Genomic DNA, 26,114 nt, shown 5'->3' with positions numbered 1-26,114 from the left:
AAAATTAGTGGCCGGGGGGGGTGACCAAGACAAGGTGGCGACCAGGTGTGGGTACACAACTTCACATGTTTATAATAAATGTTCATGTAAAACAATGAAAGAAGTTTAATGAAATTCTTCCAATTGGTTGGTTTGTTATGCACAAATCTGTGGATTTTTAAACAATTAAAGGGCAATAACTCTATGGAAAATTGACCAATAAAATAAGAAAATGACGGGCATCATCAAAGTATGTTGGTTCATATTTATTTCAGGTTTCATGAAATTCTACAAACTTGTTACTGAGAAATGGCTGTAGACGTGTATTTTTCATTAAATCAAGGGCAATAACTCTAAGGGAAATTGACCAATCCAAAAAAAAATCTTGACAGGCATCATTGCAGTATGTTGGCTCATGTTTATTTCAAGTTTGATGAAATTCTACCTGCTAGTTACTGAGAAATGGCTGCGGACAGACATTTTTGTGCATTTTTCATTAAATCAAGGGCAATAATTCTAAGGAAAATTGACAAATCAAAAAAAAACTTGAAGGGCATAATCGCAATATCTTGGTTCATGTCTATTTCAAGTTTGATGAAATTCTACCTCCTAATTACTGAGAAATGGCTGCAGACAGACATTTTTCATTAAATCAAGGGCAACTAGAGATGCTTTTGAGAAAAGTGCATGTCTCCCACAACTGCCCCATTGAAAAATGTTTCTCTCGATGGCTTGATGAGTGGACACCATTGAAAAATGTCTAGTTTCTCTCGATGGCCTTGATGAGTAGACCAAATCAGTAATTCAAGGGCCATTATTCACAAGTGCCTAGGGGGATTTGGCTAGTTATCGAACTTGGCCGAGGTCTTATGGTCAAACACATTTTGTTCAAGTTTGGTGAAGATCGGATGAGAAATGTTTGACTTAGAGTGCGGACAAGCTTTGTGACAGACAGACAGACTGGAGTAAATCAATATGTCTCCCACACCACTGTGTGGTGGGAGACATAATAACTCTAAGGGAAATTGACCAATAAAAAAAAAACTTGATGGGCATCATCGCAGTATGTTGGTTCATGTTTATTTCAAGTTTCATGAAATTCTACCAGGCAGTTACTGAGAAATGGCTGCGGACGGACAGACTGACGAACGGACAACGCCATTTCAATACCCCCCCTTCCGATTTCATCGGCGGGGGATAATAATATATAACATGACATTTTCTTATCTGGAGAAGGAAACAAAGGTATAGTGTTTAAGCATCATAGAAATCTCTATTTCTGAAATTTATCTCAGTGTAAAAACCCTTGGTAACTTTTCTAACAACATTTAGATATGAGTGTTGAAAGCAACACCATCATAACTCCTGCTATATTTATCGAGTAACAACAGTACTGCATTCAACCCTTGCATGCCTTTGAATTCTCCCAAGACAGAGGCAGTTTTGGCTGCATGAATAACAACAATATGATTGTATGAAATGACAGTAAAAATCTGCTTACATGTCCTGTTAGTTTATCTAGTATCTCCTTTATCATGTTGTTTATTTCCTCTGTTGTCTTGTCAAACAATTTATGATTCACCTTCGTCTCCAGAGCCTTCTTGTCTGCTTTCTGAAATATATAGTTATCTCCCCTTATCTAACCATACGACAATTCATACTTGTTTTCTATATCCTTAATGTTTATTAGAAAAATAACAAAATATCAACAATGAGGCAAGCCTACAGAGCTTTTCCATGGTACTAAGAAACATTTGGGTCACTTAAAAATATATGTTTAACCTAATAAAAATACACTCTTCTTTGTAACATGTAAATGCTTCAAAATATTTCAGCATCAGTGGGAAGATTTGCATGTTTGGCATGAAAAAAGCCTGCAGTAATCATCTGAATATTTCTATAGCATCTAATAACTCTCTGTTGACATTATGTTCAAACTGAAATACATGTACTTCAAGTAAGGCTAAATCTCCTTCATTATTGATATGATATTTCAAGCCATGTCATTACTATTTTCTTTAAAAATTAATGACATGTCAGTATGTAATAAATATAATGATGATAATAAAAACATGTACATTATCATCTTTCTTAATTAACTAGAGTACTATTTCAAAGCAAATTATTTTTCATACTATTTTGTGTAAATCAACTGAATACAACTGTAATAACTTCAGTATGTCAGAAAGCAGAACAATGACCTTTTTTTTTATCATTTTGTATACTGTTACAAACTCCTGTGAAGTAACATTCTAAGTTTACATTTTGGTTTCATGTTCAGTTTAAATCTGTCCATACCAATTCTTCAAGGTGTTTGTAAATATGATTTTGTATCATTTTATTTTTTGTTACTGATGCTATTTATCGTTGTTTTTCTCTCTTTTTAATACAGGTATGTGAGTATCTGTCAGATAAACAAATGGTAAGCATTTGGATACATTGATATGCTTTTCTTTCTTTTCTTTTTTCCAAGAGCAAATGAATCATGAAATTGTAAATGTATGTATGGATGTATATTGTTGTTGTAACATGAAGGCAATGCTGGAAATAAGTATGCACATCATTTTTACACTATATACCCTTTGCATGTTAACTTCATTTGATAAAGATTTTTTTATCATTATTGTTATCATTAGTAGTAGTATTATTATATAGGATACTAGTATTTGGCATTTCAGTGCAACAACTCCTGCTCAAGTATCTGTACTTACTCGAGCAGTTAATATGGTCCTCAGCGGTTTTCCTTTTTTTGTTCTGTTAGGATTGCTACAAACCCTAGAATACTCGTGCACTTTGCTCATTCTCGACTTACGACACTGATTTTCGCATTTTACTTGTATTTAGTCATCTTGTATTTTATATACTAAAGGCAAGCAATTCCAAGTCTGTGACAGCCACCACTCAGCCAAAGAGGCGTCTTATTTCATAACCTGAAGGGCAAGCAATTCCAAGTCTGTGACAGCCACCACTCAGCCACAGAGGCGTCTTATTTCATAACCTGAAGGGCAAGCAATTCCAAGTCTGTGACAGCCACCACTCAGCCACAGAGGCGTCTTATTTCATAACCTGAAGGGCAAGCAATTCCAAGTCTGTGACAGCCACCACTCAGCCACAGAGGCGTCTTATTTCATAACCTGAAGGGCAAGCAATTCCAAGTCTGTGACAGCCACCACTCAGCCACAGAGGCGTCTTATTTCATAACCTGAAGGGCAAGCAATTCCAAGTCTGTGACAGCCACCACTCAGCCACAGAGGCGTCTTATTTCATAACCTGAAGGGCAAGCAATTCCAAGTCTGTGACAGCCACCACTCAGCCACAGAGGCGTCTTATTTCATAACCTGAAGGGCAAGCAATTCCAAGTCTGTGACAGCCACCACTCAGCCACAGAGGCGTCTTATTTCATAACCTGAAGGGCAAGCAATTCCAAGTCTGTGACAGCCACCACTCAGCCACAGAGGCGTCTTATTTCATAACCTGAAGGGCAAGCAATTCCAAGTCTGTGACAGCCACCACTCAGCCACAGAGGTGTCTTATTTCATAACCTGAAGGGCAAGCAATTCCAAGTCTGTGACAGCCACCACTCAGCCACAGGGCGTCTTATTTCATAAACTGAAGGGCAAGCAATTCCAAGTCTGTGACAGCCACCACTCAGCCACAGGGGCGTCTTATTTCATAAACTGAAGGGCAAGCAATTCCAAGCCTGCGACAGCCACCACTCAGCCACAGGGGCGTCTTTTTTCATAAACTGAAGGGCAAGCAATTCCAAGTCTGCGACAGCCACCACTCAGCCACAGGTGCGTCTTTTTTCATAAACTGAAGGGCAAGCAATTCTAAGTCTGCGACAGCCACCACTCAGCCACAGAGGCGTCTTATTTCATAAACTGAAGGGCAAGCAATCCAAGTCGGCAACAGCAACCACTTGGCCACAGAGGTGTCTTATTTCATAAACTAAAGGGCAAGCAATTCCAAGTCTGCGACAGCAACCACTTGGCTGCAGAGGTGTCTTATTACATAAACTGAAGGGCAAGCGAGCAAACTTTATTGGTTGGGGAGACCACTTATTTTATAATCTGGTCTTAATAATGTCTAGTTCTCATGTATCACACTTATCAACTGTATCATCTATATTTGTACCTACCACATCAACTTCCATCTGTACATAGTCCTTGTCTGCCTTCTCTTCCTGGAGTTTATCACAGTATTTCAAGGTGTCCTGAATTAGACAAACATATACTATAGATAACACCCCGCAATATTCTTATACCTTTTAATCATATATTCAATCTTTTATGCAATATCTTTTGTATATTTGTAGAATAAAATCTCATTAAATTGTAAGATCTAAACTCTACTTGATAATAAGATTATCTAAGGATGAGACTGCAATTCAGAAAACAGACAATATTACAATATCACCTGGGGCTGAGATTGTAGTCTGCAATCTAGATAAACTTAATTTTTCTGGACCATAGCAATCTCCTTAATTTAATCATCAACTGAGCATGGATAAACATACATGTTGCAATTTGTACCGTCCATCTTACAAAAGAAGAAAATACCTGTATCTGTTTGGTCCTTTGTTTGTTCTCTTCAATGATGTCAGAAGTTGTATGATGCAACTTCTCCACTTCGGCTTGCAGTTGTAAGATTGCCTGCTGGGCGCGTGTCAAGGCATCGCTATCCTGTAACAGAAAATGTTATGTCATATATTATCTTCGAAAATAACATCATTTTCTGAAGTAAACTTTTCAGTCAACTGATTGAGGATATAATATTTCTTTAAAAGCACTTTTAACATTGTTGTCTATACATATTTATGAAATACAGTATTAATGTTGTTGATTTTTTCAAGAAATTCAGATGAAAAAAATTGAAACTGGTTACTTTTCGGTAAAGATTGGCTGACTGTCTCTTATGTATAGTTAAAGAGTTTATGGCAAAATACTTTAAATATAATGGTAAACTTAAAATGTTAGCATTTGCAAATATCTTGATGGAAAAATAAAAGTTCTGAGCATGCAATTAATCATTATACATTGTACTGGCATCTTCCTTACGGCTTCTGTGCTATTTATAAAAACATTTCTTTCTTTTCTAAATACAAAAAGTGAGTGCTTCTAATCCAAAATTAATTACATACATAACTACTGTTTATAGAATGATATTAACAATTGATTGTAAAAAATACAAAAAACAAGAATGAAGTCAACATTGCATGACATACGCCCAATTAAAATGCCTGAAAGGGTGATAAATAAAATCCACAACTGGGCCATAATTCAGGAAAAAATAATTGATATAAATTAAAGTCCTGATAATATGCACAATATTTTGTGTTGCTGAATTGTATACCAAAGTTCATTTAAACTGGACAGAAAATGTAGGAGCTGAGTACACAATGTTCTGGTATATTTTTAATATTTCAAGTAAAAAAACAGGTCAAAACTAAAAGAAAATAAGCAAGCATGAAAGTCCAAAAAATATGTGCATGACCACTTTATGCTTATGATGTATACCAAGTTTCATTTGATTTGGATAGAAACTGTACAAGTTCAGTACGTAAGAAAGTGTGACGGACGGACATACTGAGGACTGACAGATGGACAATTCAAGCACTATATGCCTTCTTGGTCTTTGGCACAAGGGGCATACAAATATGCAATACCCATAAATCAACAGTAAACATTCAACAAAACAGGCCTTAGTCAACAAATTAAAATGGCATTTTAACAATATAATATTGTAACTTCAATCTAACTTTACCATTTTCTAAGATTTTATGCCAGCAAAAAATTAATTTTGAAGTACACTTTTACACAACAGACAAAAGACAAGATAATAACTGTAAACAGAATATCAAAACCACTACTGTGCTTAAGTTTCATACTCTACGTAAACAAAATGAGCCGCGCCATGAGAAAACCAACATAATGGGTTTGCGACCAGCATGGATCCAGACCAGCCTGTGCATTCGCGCAGTCTGGTCAGGATCCATGCTGTTCACTAACAGTTTCTCCAATTCCAGTAGGCTTTAAAAGCGAACAGCATGGATTCTGACCAGACTGCATGGATGCGCAGGCTGGTCTGGATCCATGCTGGTCGCAAACCCACTATGTTGCTTTTCTCATGGCACCGCTCATTAATGAAAGTTCAAAATTCCTTTTATCATGATTACGTGATCTTGTACTTCAACTGTTTAAACCATTTGTGACTAAAAATCTGAGTATCTGATCTGACAAAATGATTTGTACTTGATAGATCCAATTTCTAAATACTTTGGTTCAAGGTTTTAATACAATACAGTGTGCTGTGCCGTTCCAGGAAAAATATTCAAATGGTCAGGAAAACTAAAAAACAAGAAACAAAAATGAACAGTCATGCTGAATACAACTGTACATTTTGCCAATTTGTATTTTTAATCCATTTCACTTCTGAGTGGAGTTTGTTTCTTTTGTATAATAAAAAAATACAAGGGAAATGACAATAAAAATTCAACAGAAAAATAATACAAGGGATCTGATATTAAGAATATGTAAGAAAAATACAAAGAATTTAACTTTTTAAATATGATATATCTTTGACATTACAGCTTTAAAAGCAGTTTTATTCATTTGTTTTCTTAATTTTATTAATTACTTCAAACACATTAGAAACTAGAGCTATCACTAAAGGTGATGAATGTACCCCCCGCATGCACTGACACAGTACATTGCAATTTGACGCACACAAGATTGCATAATTACGATGAATGTATGTATATAGACTGTATGTATACAATAAAGTAACAAAAAACAAAGTCCCATAACTATGCAGAATATTTATCTAAAAGAATGTAACATGCACCATGCACAACTAGGGTTGGTACTGATCACTTGTGTGAAGTTTCATTAAATTGTGTGTAAGGGTTTGGTAGATTAGGCATGCACAAGATTGCATATGCAGACTGTATGTACATAGTATGTTAACAAGAAACAAAGTCCCATAACTCTGCAATTTTTGTCGCTGAAAGAACCTAACATGCCCCATGCACAACTACTGTTGATACTGATCACTTGTGTGAAGTTTCATTAAATTGTATCAAGGGGATGAGGAGAGATGGTGCGCACAAGATTGTGTCTATGTATATAGTACAGTAACAAAAAAACAAAGTCCCATAACTCTGCAAATTTTTTTTCTGAAAGAACCTAACATGCCCCATGCACAACTACTGTTGTTACTGATCACTTGTGTGAAGTTTCATTAAACTGTGTCAAGGGGATCAGGAGAGATGGTGCGCACAAGATTGTGTCTATGTATATAGTATAGTAACAAAAAAACAAAGTCCCATAACTCTGCAAATTTTTTTTCTAAAAGAACCTAACATGCCCCATGCACAACTACTGTTGGTACTGATCACTTGTGTGAAGTTTCATTAAATTGTGTCAAGGGGATCAGGAGAGATGGTGCGCACAAGATTGTGTCTATGTATATAGTATAGTAACAAAAAAACAAAGTCCCATAACTCTGCAAATTTTTTTTCTAAAAGAACCTAACATGCCCCATGCACAACTACTGTTGGTACTGATCACCTGTGTGAAGTTTCATTAAATTCTGTCAAGGGGATAAGGAGAGATAGAGCGCACAAGATTGCGTCTATGGACAGACGGACAGACAGACAGACGGACAGAGAGACAGAGAGACAGACAGACAACCTGAAACCAGTATACCCCCCCTTACAACTGTGTTGTCGGGGGGTACAATAATGACTTGCAAAGTGTTTAAGTATACAAAAAAGATAACTCTGAAACAATAATCTTTAAAGAAAATTAAGGTGTCCCCCTCCATCACCACCAAAAAAAGTAAAATACAAAACTTGTCCAGAAACATTTTTACTGAAAATTAACAACTTTAGTGAAAACTGACGAAAACCAACCATTTGACAAGTTGACAGAAACTATCAAAATAGATATTGTTAGGCACGTCAATGAAAGTACTTTGGGTGTTTATATAACGGAATTAACGACACTTTCTAGTTGAAGATATATTTATTTTTATAACAAAACGACTCGACGGAATTGACGGACAGTATGGATGAACTACAGTACACATCCAAAGATTACTATACAGGGTTATATGTATTTACTGAAAATCTGTTATGGCTTATAATAAAATGTTGTTGAGAGTTCTTTGGGCGTTTATATAACGGAATTAACGATACTTTCTAGTTGAAGATATATTTATTTTCATAGCAAAACGACTCAACGGAATTGACGGACAGTACATATGAACTACAGTACACATTCAAGGTTAACTATATAGGGTTGTACGTATTTACTGAAAATCCGTTAGAAGTTATAATAAAATGTTCTTGAGTGTAAACTACTTAGAGTATTGTTTATGTGTCTTAGATTTCTTACGGTTTTAGCGGATTTCTGGGTCCAGTGTCTTAGTTTTTATCTTTGTTTGTTTTCCGTGTTTAACGGATTGGAAGCTAGTAATGAACAGTTCGGGCCTGAATTTATAGTTTCCCGCGTAGAAATCTTTGAAAGAAGGTGTGTTGCCGCTAGCCAATGATTCTGCAGTTCCTCTCCCGTTAGCCAATCGCTGGATGCCGTCAGATCAGTTACTCAGCAATTCATACGCCGTACAAGACAAAGATCCGTAAAATGCAAATATAGTTCCGTAAAACGTCTCTGCGGATCCGTTGGCTCCACAAAATGTCTTATTCTGGTTTAGTTAGGATAGCGAAAGGCTTTAGAAACGCCGAAGCAAACATCACAGTTCTTCTCTTTATTTTCCGACCAGTTCGGGTGATTGAAACGGTTTTGTATAATAGAAATAAGCATTTGTCACATCCGATCGGCAGTTGTCTGTTCAATGTAAATCAGTTAGTAATACCCTGATTTTAGACGAACTGGAGTTACTTGTGATGCAAAATATGGATGTAATGCATGGAGATGTATTGTTACGATACAGCAGTATCATATTTTAGTAATAACAGTTCTGATATAGGCATAAGAATTATGAATGTCGTCCGTTTTCACGACCAGGAAGGAAAATAATGGTTAGAGTTTTCCTTTATGTATTGCTTCTACCGTCTGTTTGTACGCGTTATGATAGTTATAGTAAGCATAAATTCAAGCCCATTAAATGCTTATGTCCACAAATGAAATAAGAATCTATTGTGATTGTCATAGACACATAAAATAAAGCAGGGTGGGGTATCTCATACTGCAATATTCTTTAAACAAAACAAATGGGACACATTGCAGTGACTGTGCTGGTTATTGTTGTTAAGCACGGATAGAGTGATCCAGTGGTACCACTGTCTGACTACAAAAGTAAGGGTCGTGAGTTTGATCCCCCATTCGTCAAACTTAAATGACTAACATCAAGACAAGAGTCATATGGGTGCTTTACTTCTCTCATGCTATTGAAGCTTCTGGAAGGAACAGGAGTGTCTTCTGTATCTTGCACTATCTTCCAACTAAAAATTAGTACCAGTCTAACAGTCACCCATATGGATTATCTAACAGGTGGTTATACTGTGTTGGGCTGTTTTCCGGTCTTGTAACTTGGACTAGTTAACCTTAAAATTTCACCAATTTCAAAATGGAACAACGTCCTGTCAAAATGATAATTCAAAGTACATTTTTTGTACTGCCTGTGGGACAAAATATGGTTGTACAATACAGTCATTCTGTCTGGACTATTACTGATAGAAATCTGATTATCTTAAATAAGGATTAGTTATCTTGATCCAGGTTTAAAACACCTTGTTGAAATGCACTTAAACAAATCATGAAAACTTAAAAAAATTGAAAAATCAAGGTACTGAATGCACCTGTGCACTATTTCTTCAATTTCGACTGAAGATGGCATGCAGTTCTGTCTACTTTATAATTTACAATTATGAAATAGGAATAAAAGCCCATTAAGAAATCTTGGTATCAAAGCTTGTATTTTCCAGCTTTTTTCTAACTTAATTACTTCAAAAAGGGAAGAAAAAAACAAGTTGCAAACATTAAATTTTAAACAAATTTGTTTTTAAGATTATAAAAAATTATACGTCTTAAACAGAACAATCTTTCAATTAAACGAAAGGTATGTACTTTTGCTCTGGTATAACGAGACTGCATCAAATTAAACTGGGCATATCAAATGAAAACTTTTGTTAAAAATTAATAAATATAACTAACAATGCAATAAAAATCATTAACGCATAAACTCTGAACAAAACAGGCACTTATAAACAAAATAAATAGGTTAACAAAACCATTAATTTAATTGCTTCAGAAAACATAAACATCTTATAAAATACTACTAAAGAGTTGATTTATTATTTGATCATATGCCTTTTATACAAACAAGGCAGTTTAAGAAAGCAGAATAAAAGACCTTTGACTTTTATAAAGCCTACAAACAGAAAAAATCAAAACTATAAAATAGCCTAACAGCTATTGAAATTGTACATTATATTATTTACTTATTTGGTTTGACTCTGACAAAGTTCAAAAGAAAATAATTTGGAAAATGTCACAAAATGTGACCAATCCATTCTAAACACCATGTTTGCTTAAATTCCAATATCAAATATTATACAAGATCTTGTTAAAGCTTTAATTTCATCACAAAATATTGAACCAGCAAACAAACTCTATTTACACTAAATCATAACTGATTAATATGGTTATAAAGATCTGTGTAGAAATTTTAGTTTCTATAATATGAAAATCTAATATATAGATTTCTATGAACAAAGTTATTTAATTTTCTGTAGTCTATTGAAATTGAACCAGACCAATTGAACTCAATTTCGGGTCAAACTGAAAGATTTGCAAATATTAAAACCTTTACATATTAGAGGTTTAGGACACAATACAAAGCCTGAAGGTGGTCAGATAAGAGATTCTCAGGGCAGTTTAAAATAGCCACTTCAAAATTTAAATTACATGTTTATGAACTCTGTAGATAACAATATTTCCACAATGCCTTGGTCTTCGGTTAAATTTAAACATAAAATATTACAAGAGAAATGCAAATATGGCTTATTGGTATAATAAACACATGTAAACTACATAACCATTACATGAATTTACTTTGGTAAATACAAAATGTGTGTGGGTGAAAAGGTATATTGATGTCTTTCATAAATCTTCATGCATGTCAACATTTAGCTTAAAATTCACTGTTGATGGCAAATTAAAATTTTGGCATGAAAAGGGTGTGGTTAATTTCTCATTCACAGGACATGCAATTTTCTTTAATTTAGTAAGAGAAATAAACTTAATGAAATGAAAATCTTAGCACTGGCTGTCACATAAAACAAAAAAAAGGAAACAAAAGACAAAAAAAAAAAAAAAAAAAAAAAAAAGAAAGAAGAGAAAAAGAAAAGAACACAAAGCAAAAAAGGTTAGAAGAAATTGACAAAATATCAAATAACTGAAACTAAACGACACTATCTACTTGTCTGTACAAACTATTTAAAAACATCAGTTTTACTCTGAAACCCTGAGAATATAAACAGTAATGACTAACCATTTCATTAGCCCCTGCTACCTTAGACCTCATAAGAGCAAATTCAACCCCTTTAGCCATTCTCTTTAGCTCATGATCCACCAGGAAAACCTTGTCCCTCAGTCCATGCAGCTGTTCATTCAAAGTGAAAGCAAGATTCTTCAGTTTCTCATTGGTTGCCTGTAGCTCTGGTGCTGACAACATCACCTGTGAGGAGACTTCTACCACTGTCGCATCACAGAAGATTTCTTCAATTTCATGCTTAAGCTCTGCTTCTTCTTCTAGTCTTTCCACAACAGCATCCTCTTTGGTCTTCTTTGGTTTCTCCACTACTGGTTTTGTTTCTTTTTCAGCAGGTTTTTCATCTGGCTTTTCTGATTTGCCTTTCCCGCTGTCTACATCACTTTCATTTGCTGCAGTTATATCTTCAGTGTTTCCAGCAATCCTGTTCTCCATCTCAGCTAACCAGCCAGTGAGATCAGCTACATCAGTCTGGTATGCACTGTCATCCAGTAAGTTCTCTTGGAACAATTTAAACCGATCTTCCAAAATTGTTAATCTTTGCTGAAGAGCAGACAGAGCAATATTTGACATGCTGTGGCCACCAAATGCTGCAAAAAGTTGTTCATCATCCGAAGACTCAGTTAAAGTATCCGTGTCAGTTGAAGAGGCTGCTTGTTTCTCATTCTTGCTACGAACCTTGGATAACACTGTAACAACTGAACCCAAAAATGAGATTGCACTTTCTTTTTTGTTCTCTTTGTCACTGTCTATCTTTCTCTCTTCATCACTGTCTATCTTTCTCTCTTCATCACTGTCTATCTTTCTCTCTTCATCACTGTCTGTCTTTCTCTCTTTGTCACTGACTGAAGGCTAGATAGAAAGAAGGGAAGGAGAGAAGAAAGAAAGGTATAGAAATAAAACAGAAAGAGATATAGAAAAGCAAAACTAACAACAACAGATATAGAATAGAATAGAATATGGTACATATGGAAGATGACTCACAAAGTATAAAGGAAGGACAACTTTAGAAACCAGTATGGTATCCTATGAATCATTTCAATGCTGTTACCTGGTCATTTAATTCACTGTCTTTCTTTCTCTCTTTGGTAATGTTCTTTCTCTCTTTATTAATGTCTTTCCTTTTCTCTCTGTCAATGTCTTTCTTTTTCTCTCTGTCAATGTCGTTCTTTTTCTCTCTGTCAATGTATTTCTTTCTCTCTTTGTCACTGACTGAAGGCTAGATAGAAAGAAGGAAAGGAGAGAAGAAAGAAAGGTATAGAAATAAAACAGAAAGAGATATAGAAAAGGAAAAATAACAACAGATATAGAATAGAACAGAATATGGTATATATGGAAGATGACTCACAAAGTATAAAGGAAGGACAACTTTAGAAACCAGTATGGTATCCTATGAATCATTTCAATGATGTTACCTGGCCATTTAATCATTTTTGTACATGTCAAAAAACAAAAGGAAACTAGAACTGTCACAGGAGTGACAAATTATACCCCTGCAATATGGCCTTGTCACAGAAATATGGCAAATTTTAAGTTGGAAAGAGGCCACAACTACATAAAACAATTGGTGGTTTGTAGCCAAAATCAAACTTGACTGTATTTTATGATGTTACACCTGTGTACCAAAAATAATTTAAATCTGTGAAGCCTATCAAGAGTTATTGTCTGGAAACCATGAAAACCAACCGACCCACTGACAGACCGACCAACAAGCTCACTCCTATATACCCCCACAAACTTCTTCATTTGTGGGGGTATTATAAACAAGAAGATTTTGGTGTTCTCCCTGAAATAGAGCTTGTCTAAAATAGCAATAAAGAAAATAGACAGCACAGGTAGGAGACAAAAACACACATCTAGAGTTGTCTGAAGGTGTTTTGGGGATAGGGAACACATAACATATAGCTTTAGAAGACATACAGTAATCAAGTTGCATGCAAGTAATTTTAAGCTAGGGGAGGGACATTTAAACTGGATCTTACATCAAGACATACAGTGAGTGTGTCAAGTGAAATGTATACTTGTCGACATGAATTAGTAATCATATGACATGCAAATTTGTGTTAGCATGATACAGAAGATGGGGGAACACTCACATGGGATGTAACATCAGTATTATATATATGTGTATCATTTTTTCTACCATCCTCAGTATAAGTTACTTTGTTAGTGTTCTGTAAGCAGGCATGATAAAAAATAAATTAAGATAAGGGTGGTTTTCAAAATAATGAAGCTTTTTCTTCTCTCTCACCTTACTTTAATTCAGTTCAGTTTTATAATGTGTTTTGGGCAAATTACCGTCTATATTCGCGTATAAGACGCAGTTTTGGGGATCATATCTTCGTTTCCTAGAAGGGTATGCGTCTTATAAGCGCATACTACAAGAAAATTAAGTGAAAATTTAAAAAAAGTCCCGAGTTTACAGCTCAGGACATCTCATTTCCGCGTCTGCAGACATGTACTTTCGTTTTTCGGCAGCCATTGCGCATAGCAGTGCTAAAAACTTTACGGACACGTACCGTATTTCGGTCCGCTATAAAGATTTATTATTTACCTATTTTACGATTTGATAGATTAATATCAAAAGTATATTTTATTTATAAATGTATTTTTTTCCGAGTCTGCAACCCGCTACTTACGTTTTTCGTCAGCCATTGCATATCGGTATTAAAATCTAAACGGACAAGCGCCGTGTTTCGGTCCTCAATAACGATCTATTATTTACTTACTTTACGATTTGGTAGTTTAATATCTGAAGTATTTTTTATTTACAAATGTATTTTTTTTCTTTTAAAATCAAAAATTCTTTCAGAAAATCTGACGAATTAGCTTTACTTAAATTGGAAATGACTGATATAATTGAGCAAAGAAAATACTTTTTCACCGCCCGCAAACAGAGAGTTATTAAAAGTTAATTATCCCCAATTGCATATGATACGGTACCTATAATTGTTGCAAGTGTAAACTGTTAAAACGCACCCATTATAAATCATCTGAAGGTGCAAACTGTTAAATAAACACATGTATAGAAATAGATGTATCATAAACACTGATTGATGTTAATTGGCGGCTTCATAGAATAGTCGGCTGCAATTATTTTAATTCTGCCCTCTAGTCAAATGAAGGTACAGTAGGGATGTCTAGCTACTCGGAACTGGAATATGATTGGATAACATTTCAAAGTGGGCATATCCATATTTGATTGACAAATGTGTCAGATTTACTGCCATAAAAGTACATGTATCCTAATCTCGCCACCTTTTTTGCTATCTTATCAGTAATCAATCGATACGTTATTGTCAGTTTTTTTTTGTGTTTGAAATATGTGATAAATTAATGCATTATTAGTTACTGTATGTCACATAAAATTAAAATATGTAATATGCTTTGTTTGTTTGTTTGCTTTTTTGAACTTGCGTTAATTACTTTGGGAAAATTGGTGAGGATATTTTATCCTCATTAATTTTCTCATTGTATGCAGCGCATGCTTGAATGAAAAATCCTAAACATGTATTGGAGATCCTTTGAAAGCAATTTAAAAATTGCGTATCCTTGAATAATTGCAAGAAATACATTATTTTCCTAAACATTCTGTGTTACTGTTATGGAAACATGGCCAAACATTCAGCGTTTCTAAGCATTATGAGTAAAATGGGCGAATATCGTCACATTTCTAGACGTAATTTCTCCCGTTTCGGAGATATTTTGTGCATATTATTACCAATGAAAGTGGATTTTAGAATACTTTATTTTATTCTACATATTATGAAACAGATTTTCAAGTTTCTTCAAAAATAAAATCGGCGAAAATCGTCAATTTTCCGCCGTTTTGAAGTTACTACATTGCATTTTTACACACGAAATTGATTTTAAAATAATTTATTTTATTTAACATAATATAAAACAAGTCTGCAAGTTCTTTTAAAAATAAAATCGGCGAATATTGTCAAAATTTCGGCCTTTCTTTAACCTTTTTCCGCTGTTACTAATTCATTTAAATTCTGCATTTTTACAATAAAATTGTCCATTTTCTGCTATTTTCTATTGCAAATCATAGAATGTTGGGGAAAATAATGCATCTCTACAAATTTCTGATGTAGTTTGTATAAAAATATGACTGCGTCTTATACGAGGGTCAGTGCAAAACCTCCCCGATCGATAGTCCAATATCAGGATGCGTCTTATAAGCGAGGGCGCCTTATACGCGAGTATATACGGTATATCCAAATCAGTGTAGTCAATAAATGTGTGCAATTTCAGCTTAATGGCTCAAGCAGTTTTAAAGTTATATTAAATTGTATAGCTAATTTTGTCCCCTGTGCACCCAAAAAAGTGTGACATTTTACATGAAGGATAGTTTTCAACTGTGTTTTACTTTTTCAAACCAAGCTTTATTGTTACAGCTTTGGCTTTTTTATGTAACTTAAACTCTGCACATTTAAAGCAAAATACTTTTTTTCATTAACTACATCTTATTCTTACCAATATTTCACATCTTGTGATGGAACCCCCTTCACAAAAAAATAGTGAAAAAATACTTAATTTAAATGTTGAATACTACAATTTCATAACCCCATTACTTTTTTTAAGTCCTAATGTTTTTCTAAGATCTTTATCCTTTCAGCTGTGAAGACACCGTATGAATTTTTTGTTTAATAAATCAATTTTCTCAGAATCTTGATGAATGTCTATACACCCAAAAATGTCCCCTGTGCACCTTTTCAGTTGTTAAGTGTCAGATTTCTTTTATTCTTTAAATAAAATGGGTTTTTACTTTATTATCCTTGAAAGGGAGTTACAATGGACACAAAAGCAGCTTTCAACTTCACATATTAAGGACTGTTAAACATTCACAAAGCCAAAAGTGATGTCCCCTGTGTACCCTTTTTTTAACATTCATCAATTATCATAGCATTACTGTAATATGTGGTGGCAGTTCTATATTCTTAGCAGTGTGTACACAAAATTTAGGCATTACTTGATTATTTAGCATTTATATAAGAAATCCTGGACAAATTAAAATTCATTGTTTGCATTTTTTCTGAAGTTGCCAGTTTTCAAGTTAAAAAGTGGAAAAATTAATTTTATTGCTTCTTAAGCTCTTAAGTTTACCTACATATGTAAATGTTCACTAGTGAATATTGTGTAGTTCAAAGAATTTTAATTACTATGAACAATATCTATAAAAATATATTTTGCTGCAATTTGTCCCCTGTGCACCTTCTTAGTAACATTATAAAGTATGTATGAATTTTACTATTCCATTTTACCATGCATGGCATTTTATAATTTTTCTACTCTGAATAAGCAGTCCATGTAAACTAAATGATTTCAATGTGTTAGTTATGTTTAAAGTCACTTATTTTTCATTTAAAGCATTACATGCTGTTGAATTTTCATGTTTTTGTAGTGAAAATTTTCAGTTTTGTAGTTATTTTGTGGAATAAACTAATTGTTTGATAGGATTTGTCTTAAGTTGATCACCATTAGTCTTTTTATGAACAGAAAACTAATAATGAATGAATATTACACTTATTTTCAGTATGTGTCCCCTGTGCATCTGTAAAACAACTCAATTTTGAGTTGACAATTTTAGAAATTAAAATTACTGGACATTTTTGAAATTTGGCATGTGATTTATAAACATGCAAAATGCGAGAAAAAAATAGGTTTTATAATAATATATTAATTATTTTTCATTCAGCAACAACTTTTCTAGGTAAAATCTTATTTTCATGTCAGATTTGTGCAGAAAGGGTGATTTTAAAAACCAATGTCCACAAACATTTGATTAAATAAGTTTCAAACCATGCACATACACCTATTACTTATTGTATATGTTGAAAAAATTACTGTTATACATATTTCCTTGTCATAAAACACTGCAACATTTATCACCCATCTTACTGGAAATTCGCTGAACTTTCGAATTAAAGGCTGAAATATTTTCTTATTGGTATTTCTCAACACTTTCCCAATGTTATTTTCTTGAAATTTGAAGTATTTGCTATCATAAAAAATAGGTGACCACCATAAGAAATAGGTTTGAATTTTCAACCGCTATGTCACACTTTTGCTTCATTATTTTGAAAACCACCCATAAGTGTTAGAAAATACATGATAAAAAAGATAAAAATTAATCATAAGGCCACATCCATGAAAAGTAAATTGCCCAAAACTATTTTTAAGATTTACCCTGCAAAATTTCTAAAATGGACTAGTCTGTCATTCAATTTGGGCAGTACCATTTATTATTTGAAGGGGTGTACACTGAAAATTTACTGACTGAATAGCAAACAGTGTAGACCATGATCTTGGTCTGCACTGGTCGCAAAGGCAAAACCACTTGCCACCAGCATGCTTAAGGTTAAGAAGCAAAAGACATCTAAATATTTGAAAAGAAAGCTCTTGGTTACATAACAAATTTGAAGGCTGGCAAAATTCAAATTCAAAAACTTATCACAACTTGGTAAATACAACATAAAATATCTTTATTTCGGGTTTTCTATCCTGAGAAATTGATCAATTTACTGCAACTCCTCCTATACCATACTCCACTACCTTAAAATATTTTCTTAGTAATGTGTCATCTTAACTGCAAATAATTTTCTCACAAGTCACTTTAATTTTGGAGGCAATCACTCCCACTAGCTCTCTTTCAGATAAACATTAGTTCATTGCATGTTTATACTCATACTTCTTAGTGAAAACAGATGAACCTTTCTGTTTATATTTTCTGAATATTACAAAAATATAAACCAACAATTACTGAATTACTCTTATAACCAACAAAAACAGAAACTGCTGTTAGGTAAGCAATGGAACAATAAACCCAACAGAACAGGATAACTGCACATATTTACCAAACTCTCAATACTTGTAGATTTTAAAGACTCTACGGAAGAAAGGCTTGGTTCAACAGACACAGTACTTGATGAACTTGGTTCCTATGTTTTAAATGTGCATTAAAATTGATTATGGAAGAAACAAATGTCAGTGTACCTGTGCATTTAGTGTTGTATCATTATCTAAGGTCAAACATATTTTTACTACACCAAGCCATTTATTAAACTCCTATTCAAATTCATCTCCAACATTTATGTTACAAGCTTCTTGTTACACAAGCACCCAAAACTTCTTGTAGCTCTCAGACACATTGCTACTAGCTTCACATATACAATACTGCTTGTTACACCCATTAATCTAGCTGCAATCAAACCACCTGTTACACCTATTCATCTATCTACTATCAAACAACCTGTTACACCTATCAAACCAACTGTTACACCTATTCATCTAGTTACTATCAAAAAACCTGTTACACCTATTCATCTAGCTACTATCAAACAACCTGTTACACCTATCAAACCAACTGTTACACCTATTCATCTAGCTTCTATCAAACCAACTGTTACACCTATTCATCTAGCTTCTATCAAACCATCTGTTACACCTATTCATCTAGCTTCTATCAAACCAACTGTTACACCTATTCATCTAGCTAGTATCAAACCATTTGTTACATCCATCTTCAAATTACATTCAAACCACTTGTTACTTCAATTCATCTAACTACAAACAAACCATTTGTTACTCCAATTTATCTAGCTACTATCAAACCGTCTGTGACACCCATTCATCTTGCTGCAATCAAACCACTTACTACACCAACTCACCTAACTACCATCAAACCACTTGTTACACATATTCTTCCAGTTACTTTCAAACTACTTACATCCACTCATCTAGCTACTATCAAACCATTTGTTACACCAATTTTTCAAGCTACTGGGGAACTACTTGTTACACCCATTCATCTAGTTACTTCTCACAGTCATAAGCATGCTACAACAAAACTCATCTTTCAAGCTTCTAGTCAGAATACTTGAACCCCAAGCATTTTATTACTTTTAAAATGTTAATATTATTTATTAAGTAAATCACTCCCATCAGCTATGTTATAGTGAGGCACAAAGCAAGCAATGACACCTATAATTGAGCCGCGCCATGAGAAAACCAACATAGTGGGTTTGCAACCAGCATGGATCCAGACCAGCCTGCGCATTTGCGCAGTCTGGTCAGGATCCATGCTGTTCGCTTTCAAAGCCTAATGGAATTAGAGAAACTAATAGCGAACAGCATGGATCCTGACCAGACTGCGCGAATGCGCAGGCTGGTCTGGATCCATGCTGGTCGCAAACCCACTATGTTGGTTTTCTCATGGCGCGGCTCATATATATGTGCAGAACACATTACCTTTTCTCTCAGAGCAGCGAGAGCATCCAGTTCCTCTTTCAGTTTACCTATCTGTTCTAGCATCTCAGCTGGTATTCCTACAAATTTATAATAAAAATTAAACTGTACTTGGTTTTGCTAATGAAAGAAAATGCCAATTTATGGGATGTTTTACTGTGTGTTTTGTCTTCTTGGATTTTAAGTTGTAATTAATAGGTTGCACACAAACAGCTACTTTCCAACTTTAAATGGAACAGACATTGACACAGGGTTTTCCCTGACGCACAAAATCCTACATTTTGACGCATTTTTGCCTGAGATGACCCTTTCTTGACGGGACCATGAAAAGCTCTCTAAGATCCTTTTGTGAAAGGATGTACCAATTTTTGGTGCGAAAGTTACTTGAAGATGAAAGTCATTTACTTTTATCAAATTAATCATTATTTGTATATACAAAAAATATTTATGAATTTGAAACTGTTTTTTTTTTCAAACTGTATGGTTCGGCGGTTTGGTTCTAAAATTCTCGCCTTTAAAAGATTAAGTTTTCATTGCGAAATCATACTGCCTACGGTATTGTTAGGAAATGGGTGCCTTGATAAAGTTGGGTTACTGACCAAAATGGTAAAAGTAATATTCAGTGACAAATCAACTTCAGAATGCATTAAACATGAGAAATATACAAAACAACAATACACAATCTGTTTATCATCATTAATATTGACCTACAACCAATAAAACTGTAATTTGAAATTTGGAACGCACTTTTGACAGATCGCGAAAATATGTGACAAATCATCCGTAACTCATATCAGAAAGCGAATTCAGACGTAATATTTAGTCAACTGTAATGAATAAACCTTACTTAATTTATGTAAACCAGTAGTGGCCTCCGACATCCTCGAGAGTGGCTGCAATTTGTGTGTGTTTACGCATTTTCCCAAAGTCTATAAAACTTTGTTTACGAATATAGTGCCCGAACGACAATTCTAAACGGAAAGATTACCAAATGACAAAAAGGTATTTCAACAAAGATTTTGTTGCCAATAACAGATCTGTAATCGGTTTTCTTAACAATGTAGTAGTTAACTTTTAATTTGAGTTACGCCGTTTAGTTACGGAACTGTATTTTTGAAGTGTACGAATCCGGGGCAAATAACGCTTTCCGCAACCAATTCCAGGAACTCTCCACCACTAGAAACCTATAGAAAAACCATCTTGTTGAGGAGCGGAATTCATACACGACAAAACCCTATAAATAGAGGTTAGAAACTTCATTTGGCGGTTCTGGTTCAAAATAGCGCAACCAATAGGTTAAACTTAGAAGTTCCACTAGGGTAGTTTATACAGTAATAGTCTAGTCCGCAACTGAAATTCCGTAACCAAGGTAAACAATGTCAAAGTTTAACGCCCATCATGGATTTATTATAGGCGCAACTGTTACATTCTAATTACAGCGCAACTGTTACATTCTAATTACGGCGCAACTGTTATATTTCTAGTTACGGCGCAACCATTTCGTATTACATGGTAATACACGGAATCTACGTAAATTTATGCGCAACCGTAACCGTTTGCGTAACTGTATGTATTTAAACGAAAAGGTACCCTTTCCGCGAAACGGAGTACATGGAGACGAATGTATTTGGACACCATCTACCAAGGGACGATAGTATGATTTATTAAAAGTCTTTGAATTAGAAGCTATTGGTTATTATTTAATAAACATTAAAAGTGTTCATATATTTAAATTCTCTTGGTTTGAAATATTCTGTGTTGTGTTCTTATCGGTCTTAATCTTGTGTGAAAAGGCGTTACACCACCAAATCTTGTGTTTATCAAGATATAGCTCAGGGATATAAATGACAACAAACGAAGTTCACCTTTTCACCTTTTTTAGCTCACCTGTCACAAAGTGACAAGGTGAGCTTTTGTGATCGCGCAGTGTCCATCGTCCGTCCGTCCATCCGTGCGTGCGTGCGTCCATAAACTTCTGCTTGTGACCACTCTAGAGGTCACATTTTTTGTGGGATCTTTATGAAAGTTGGTCAGAATGTTCATCTTGATAATATCTAGGTCAAGTTTGAAACTGGGTTATGTGCCGTCAAAAACTAGGTCAGTAGGTCTAAAAATAGAAAAACCTTGTGACCTCTCTAGAGGCCATATATTTCACAAGATCTTCATGAAAATTGGTCAGAATATTTACCTTGATGATATCTAGGTCAAGTTCGAAACTGGGTCATGTGCCGTCAAAAACTAGGTCAGTAGGTCTAAAGATAGAAAAGCCTTGTGACCTCTCTAGAGGCCATATATTTCCCAAGATCTTCATGAAAATTAGTCAGAACGTTCACCTTGATGATATCTAGGTCAAGTTCGAAACTGGGTCACGTGCCGTCAAAAACTAGGTCAGTAGGTCAAATAATAGAAAAATCTTGTGACCTCTCTAAAGGCCATATTTTTCATGGGATCTGTATGAAAGTTGGTCGCCATGTTCATCTTGATGATATCTAGGTCAGGTTCAAAACTGGGTCACGTGCGGTCAAAAACTAGGTCAGTAGGTCTAAAAATAGAAAAACCTTGTGACCTCTCTAGAGGCCATATATTTCATGAGATCTTCATGAAAATTGGTCAGAATGTTCACCTTGATGATATCTAGATCAAGTTCGAAATTGGGTCACGTGCCATCAAAAACTAGGTCAGTAGGTCAAATAATAGAAAAACCTTGTGACCTCTCTAGAGACCATATTTTTCATGAGATCTTCATGAAAGTTGGTCTGAATGTTCACCTCAATGATATCTAGGTCAAGTTCGAAAGTGGGTCACGTGCCTTATAAAACTAGGTCAGTAGGTCAAATAATAGAAAAACCTTGTGACCTCTCTGAAGGCCATATTTTTCATGGGATCTGTATGAAATTTGGTCAGAATGTTCATCTTGATGATATCTAGGTCAAGTTCGAAACAGGGCCATGTGCGGTCAAAAACTAGGTCAGTAGGTCTAAAAATAGAAAAACCTTGTGACCTCTCTAGAGGACCGACTTGTGAATGGATCTCTATAAAATTTGGTCAGAATGTTCATCTTGATGATATCTAGGTCAAATTCGAAAGTGAGTCACATGCCTTCAAAAATTAGGTCAGTAGGTCAAATAATGAAAAAAAGTTGTGACCTCTCTAGAGGCCATATTTTTCATGGGATCTGTATGAAAGTTGGTCTGAATGTTTATCTTGATGATATATAGGTCAAGTGCGAAACTGGGTCAACTGCGATCAAAAACTAGGTCAGTAGGTCTTGAAATAGAAAAACCTTGTGACCTCTCTAGAGGCCATATTCTTGAATGGATCTTCATGAAAATTGGTCAGAATGTTCACCTTGATGATATCTAGGTCAGTTTAGAAACTGGGTCACTTGCCTTAAAAAACTAGATCAGTAGGTCAAATAATAAAAAAACCTTGTGACCTCTCTAGAGGCCATATTTTTCATGAGATCTTCATGAAAATTAGTGAGAATGTTCACCTTGATGATATCTAGGTAAATTTCAAAACAGGGTCACGTACCTTCGAAAACTAGGTCAAATAATAGAAAAACCTTGTGACCTCTCTAGAGACCATATTTTTCAATGGATCTTCATGAAAATTGGACAGAATTTTTATCTTGATAATATCTAGGTCAAGTTCAAAACTGGGTCACATGAGCTCAAAAACTAGGTCACTATGTCAAATAGTAGAAAAAACGATGTCATACTCAAAACTGGGTCATGTGGGAAGAGGTGAGCGATTCAGGACCATCATGGTCCTCTTGTATTATAATATAAATCTTAAAAGTCATAATAAAGTGATCCTCATCAAAAGTCAACTCTGGTGCCATTCCAGAACGTAATAAGAGAGAGACGACTACACTACACTCCTCCCGTCCTTAAGGTTACAGTATCTTGTATTGTGAATCCAAATTGATGATCAAAGAAGTAGCATGTCCCCATGAAATTTCAAATGACCCCTTAATTCTAACCTTAGGGGGACCCCTCATTTTGAAAAGTCTAGGGAAAATCCTGCATTGACAGCCACTTAGGTAGAACAACTAATCTCTGACAATAAAAACATCTGGCTGGCCAATTATATTTTTGTTTTATTTCTGGTAAAAAGTGACTTGCTTGTTGTATTAAGCGTAAAGAAATATCTTGGCACTAATACATGTATAACCCATATATAGCTAGACTTCTTATGAGACAAATATGTCATATAATAATGCCAGAATCCATACAGATATTCTAATCAAGTTATATTAAGCAGACTTTTTTATCAAATATACCAAAATAAAAAAATATTACACAAAAATTAGCCATGTTTGGAAAACAAAAAACCCTGGAATGTGATTCATGAATAAATCAACTAGGACTGGGACGATTTAAAAATTTTGAAACCGGTTAATCGTTTGTTTGAAATCGCATTGAACCAGTTAATCGGCCTCCATATTGAAAATGCCGTTTTCTTTCCTGACGACAGTATCAAGGTACTTTCGGCAGCTGACTTCATTTGAAACTTACGGACTGTATCGTTTGCAAGTAGTGTGATAATAAGTCATGTTTTATTTTAACTATATATCATGTCAGGCAAACAAGAGACTATTGATTATGTTGATGTGTTTAAGTGGAAATATACTGCAGGTCAATGAAAGTGTTTAGTTACCTAATCCTTCAATAGCAGACTTGTCTAACTTGTTCTTCATTTCTTCCTGCAATAAACAATGAAACTGGTGAACATCAAAATAGTGATTATCACTCTGAATGGCAGTCCTCTCCCCTTCTACCTATTGAAGGTAGTCTTAGACTTATGTCCGAGTATGTTGGAATTGGTTTGGTTTGTATTTAGAATTCTTAATTTTCAGTGTTATTCAAGAGTCAATGAAAACTAATTTGCATAAAACAGGAAAAACTAGAGTTGTCACAGGAGTGACAAATTATACCCCCCAAAATATGGCCTTGTCACAGAACTAAGCCAATGTCAAAGCTGAACTTGCTTGACCTTTGACCTACTGACCACAAAATCAATAGAGGTCATCTGCTAGTCATGATCAACCTCCCTATGAAATTTCATGATCCTCCGCCCAAGCGTTCTCAAGTTATTGTCCGTAAAAGGTTTAAATGACCTTTGACCTTTGGAACTCAAAATCAATACGGGTCATCTGCTTGACATGACCAACCTCAAGATTAAGTTTCCTGATCCTAGTTCCAAACATTCTAAAGTTATTGTCAGAAAACTGTTTAAATGTTCCGGGTCACTGTGACCTTGACCTGTGACCTACTGACCTCAAAATCATTAGGGGTCATCTGCTAGTCATAACCAACCTCCCTATCAAGTTTCATGATCCTAGGCTCAAGCATTCTCAAGTTATCATCTGGAAACCATTTCACTGTTCCGAGTCACTGTGACCTTGACCTTTGACCTACAGACCTCAAAGTCAAATTTTAACTGCATTTCATGATGTTACACCTGTGTACCAAAATTTATGATACTAGGCCCAAGCGTTCTCAAGTTATCATCCGGAAACCGTTTAACTGTTTCGAGTCACTGTGACCTTGACCTTTGACCTACAGACCTCAAAGTCAAACTTGACCTGCATTTCATGATGTTACACCTGTGTACCAAAATTTATGATCCTAGGCCCAAGGGTTCTCAAGTTATCATCCGGAAACCGTTTAACTGTTCAGGGTCACTGTGACCTTGACCTTTGACCTACTGAACCCAAATTGGAACTTGACCTGTATTTTCTAATGTTACACCTGTTTACCAAAAATTATTTAAATCGGTCAAGCCTTTCATAAGTTATTATCCGGAAACCATGAAAACCAACAGACCAACCGAACGACCCCCCCCCCCCCAAACTTCGTTTTGTAGTGGTATAATAATAAACAAATAAGGGATTAATTATGGGACAGTTAACCTGCTTAGTTTTAACTTGGGTTTCAATGACTGGAGCACTAGTTTTCAAATGATTTTAATACGTTCTACCTATGATTGTGGAACAACTTTGCAATTGTCCCTAACAAATAAGTCAACTACATATATCTTAAAGGCGTAATTGCAAAAACATTAAGAAAATTATCTATCAACATAAAGCTACTGAAACTAACCTCTAGATCATCTACTCTCTTCTTCAGGGCTACATGGTCACTGTCCAGTTTTCCAAGCCTTTCCAGGACGTCAAGCAGTTGTTCTGAAGGACCTGGTGTGCTCACCCTTGATACTGGTCGTGACGACCCTGGCCGTGAAGCCTAAAAATAGTTCAACAATTATGATAAATGATAATTATTTCGTTATTACCATGATCACAATAAATGTACATAAATAAAAACACAGATTTTGCTTTAATCTTTCAAGAGCACAGAAAC

The 26,114-nt window shown here is 34.9% G+C and overlaps 1 protein-coding gene across 8 annotated transcripts in view; it reads right to left on the bottom strand.

Moving 5' to 3' along the window:
- The window catches only part of LOC123563165 (myosin-3-like), a 90,276-nt gene that overhangs the window by 39,672 nt on the left and 24,490 nt on the right, over window positions 1-26,114 (bottom strand). For all 8 annotated transcript variants that reach the window (XM_053529660.1, XM_053529643.1, XM_053529624.1 and 5 more), the window contains 8 exons: window positions 25,857-25,997; window positions 24,412-24,457; window positions 19,753-19,829; window positions 12,548-12,715; window positions 11,497-12,348; window positions 4,539-4,661; window positions 4,118-4,192; window positions 1,481-1,591 (listed from right to left, as the gene is read on the bottom strand). In XM_053529660.1, the coding sequence (XP_053385635.1) occupies window positions 1,481-1,591; window positions 4,118-4,192; window positions 4,539-4,661; window positions 11,497-12,348; window positions 12,548-12,715; window positions 19,753-19,829; window positions 24,412-24,457; window positions 25,857-25,997 (1,593 nt within the window). The remainder of the gene's footprint in view (window positions 1-1,480; window positions 1,592-4,117; window positions 4,193-4,538; window positions 4,662-11,496; window positions 12,349-12,547; window positions 12,716-19,752; window positions 19,830-24,411; window positions 24,458-25,856; window positions 25,998-26,114) is intronic.

The sequence above is a fragment of the Mercenaria mercenaria genome, chromosome 2, assembly GCF_021730395.1.
Source record: "Mercenaria mercenaria strain notata chromosome 2, MADL_Memer_1, whole genome shotgun sequence".
NCBI lineage: Eukaryota > Metazoa > Mollusca > Bivalvia > Venerida > Veneridae > Mercenaria > Mercenaria mercenaria.
This window is presented reverse-complemented; position numbering and strand designations above follow the sequence as displayed.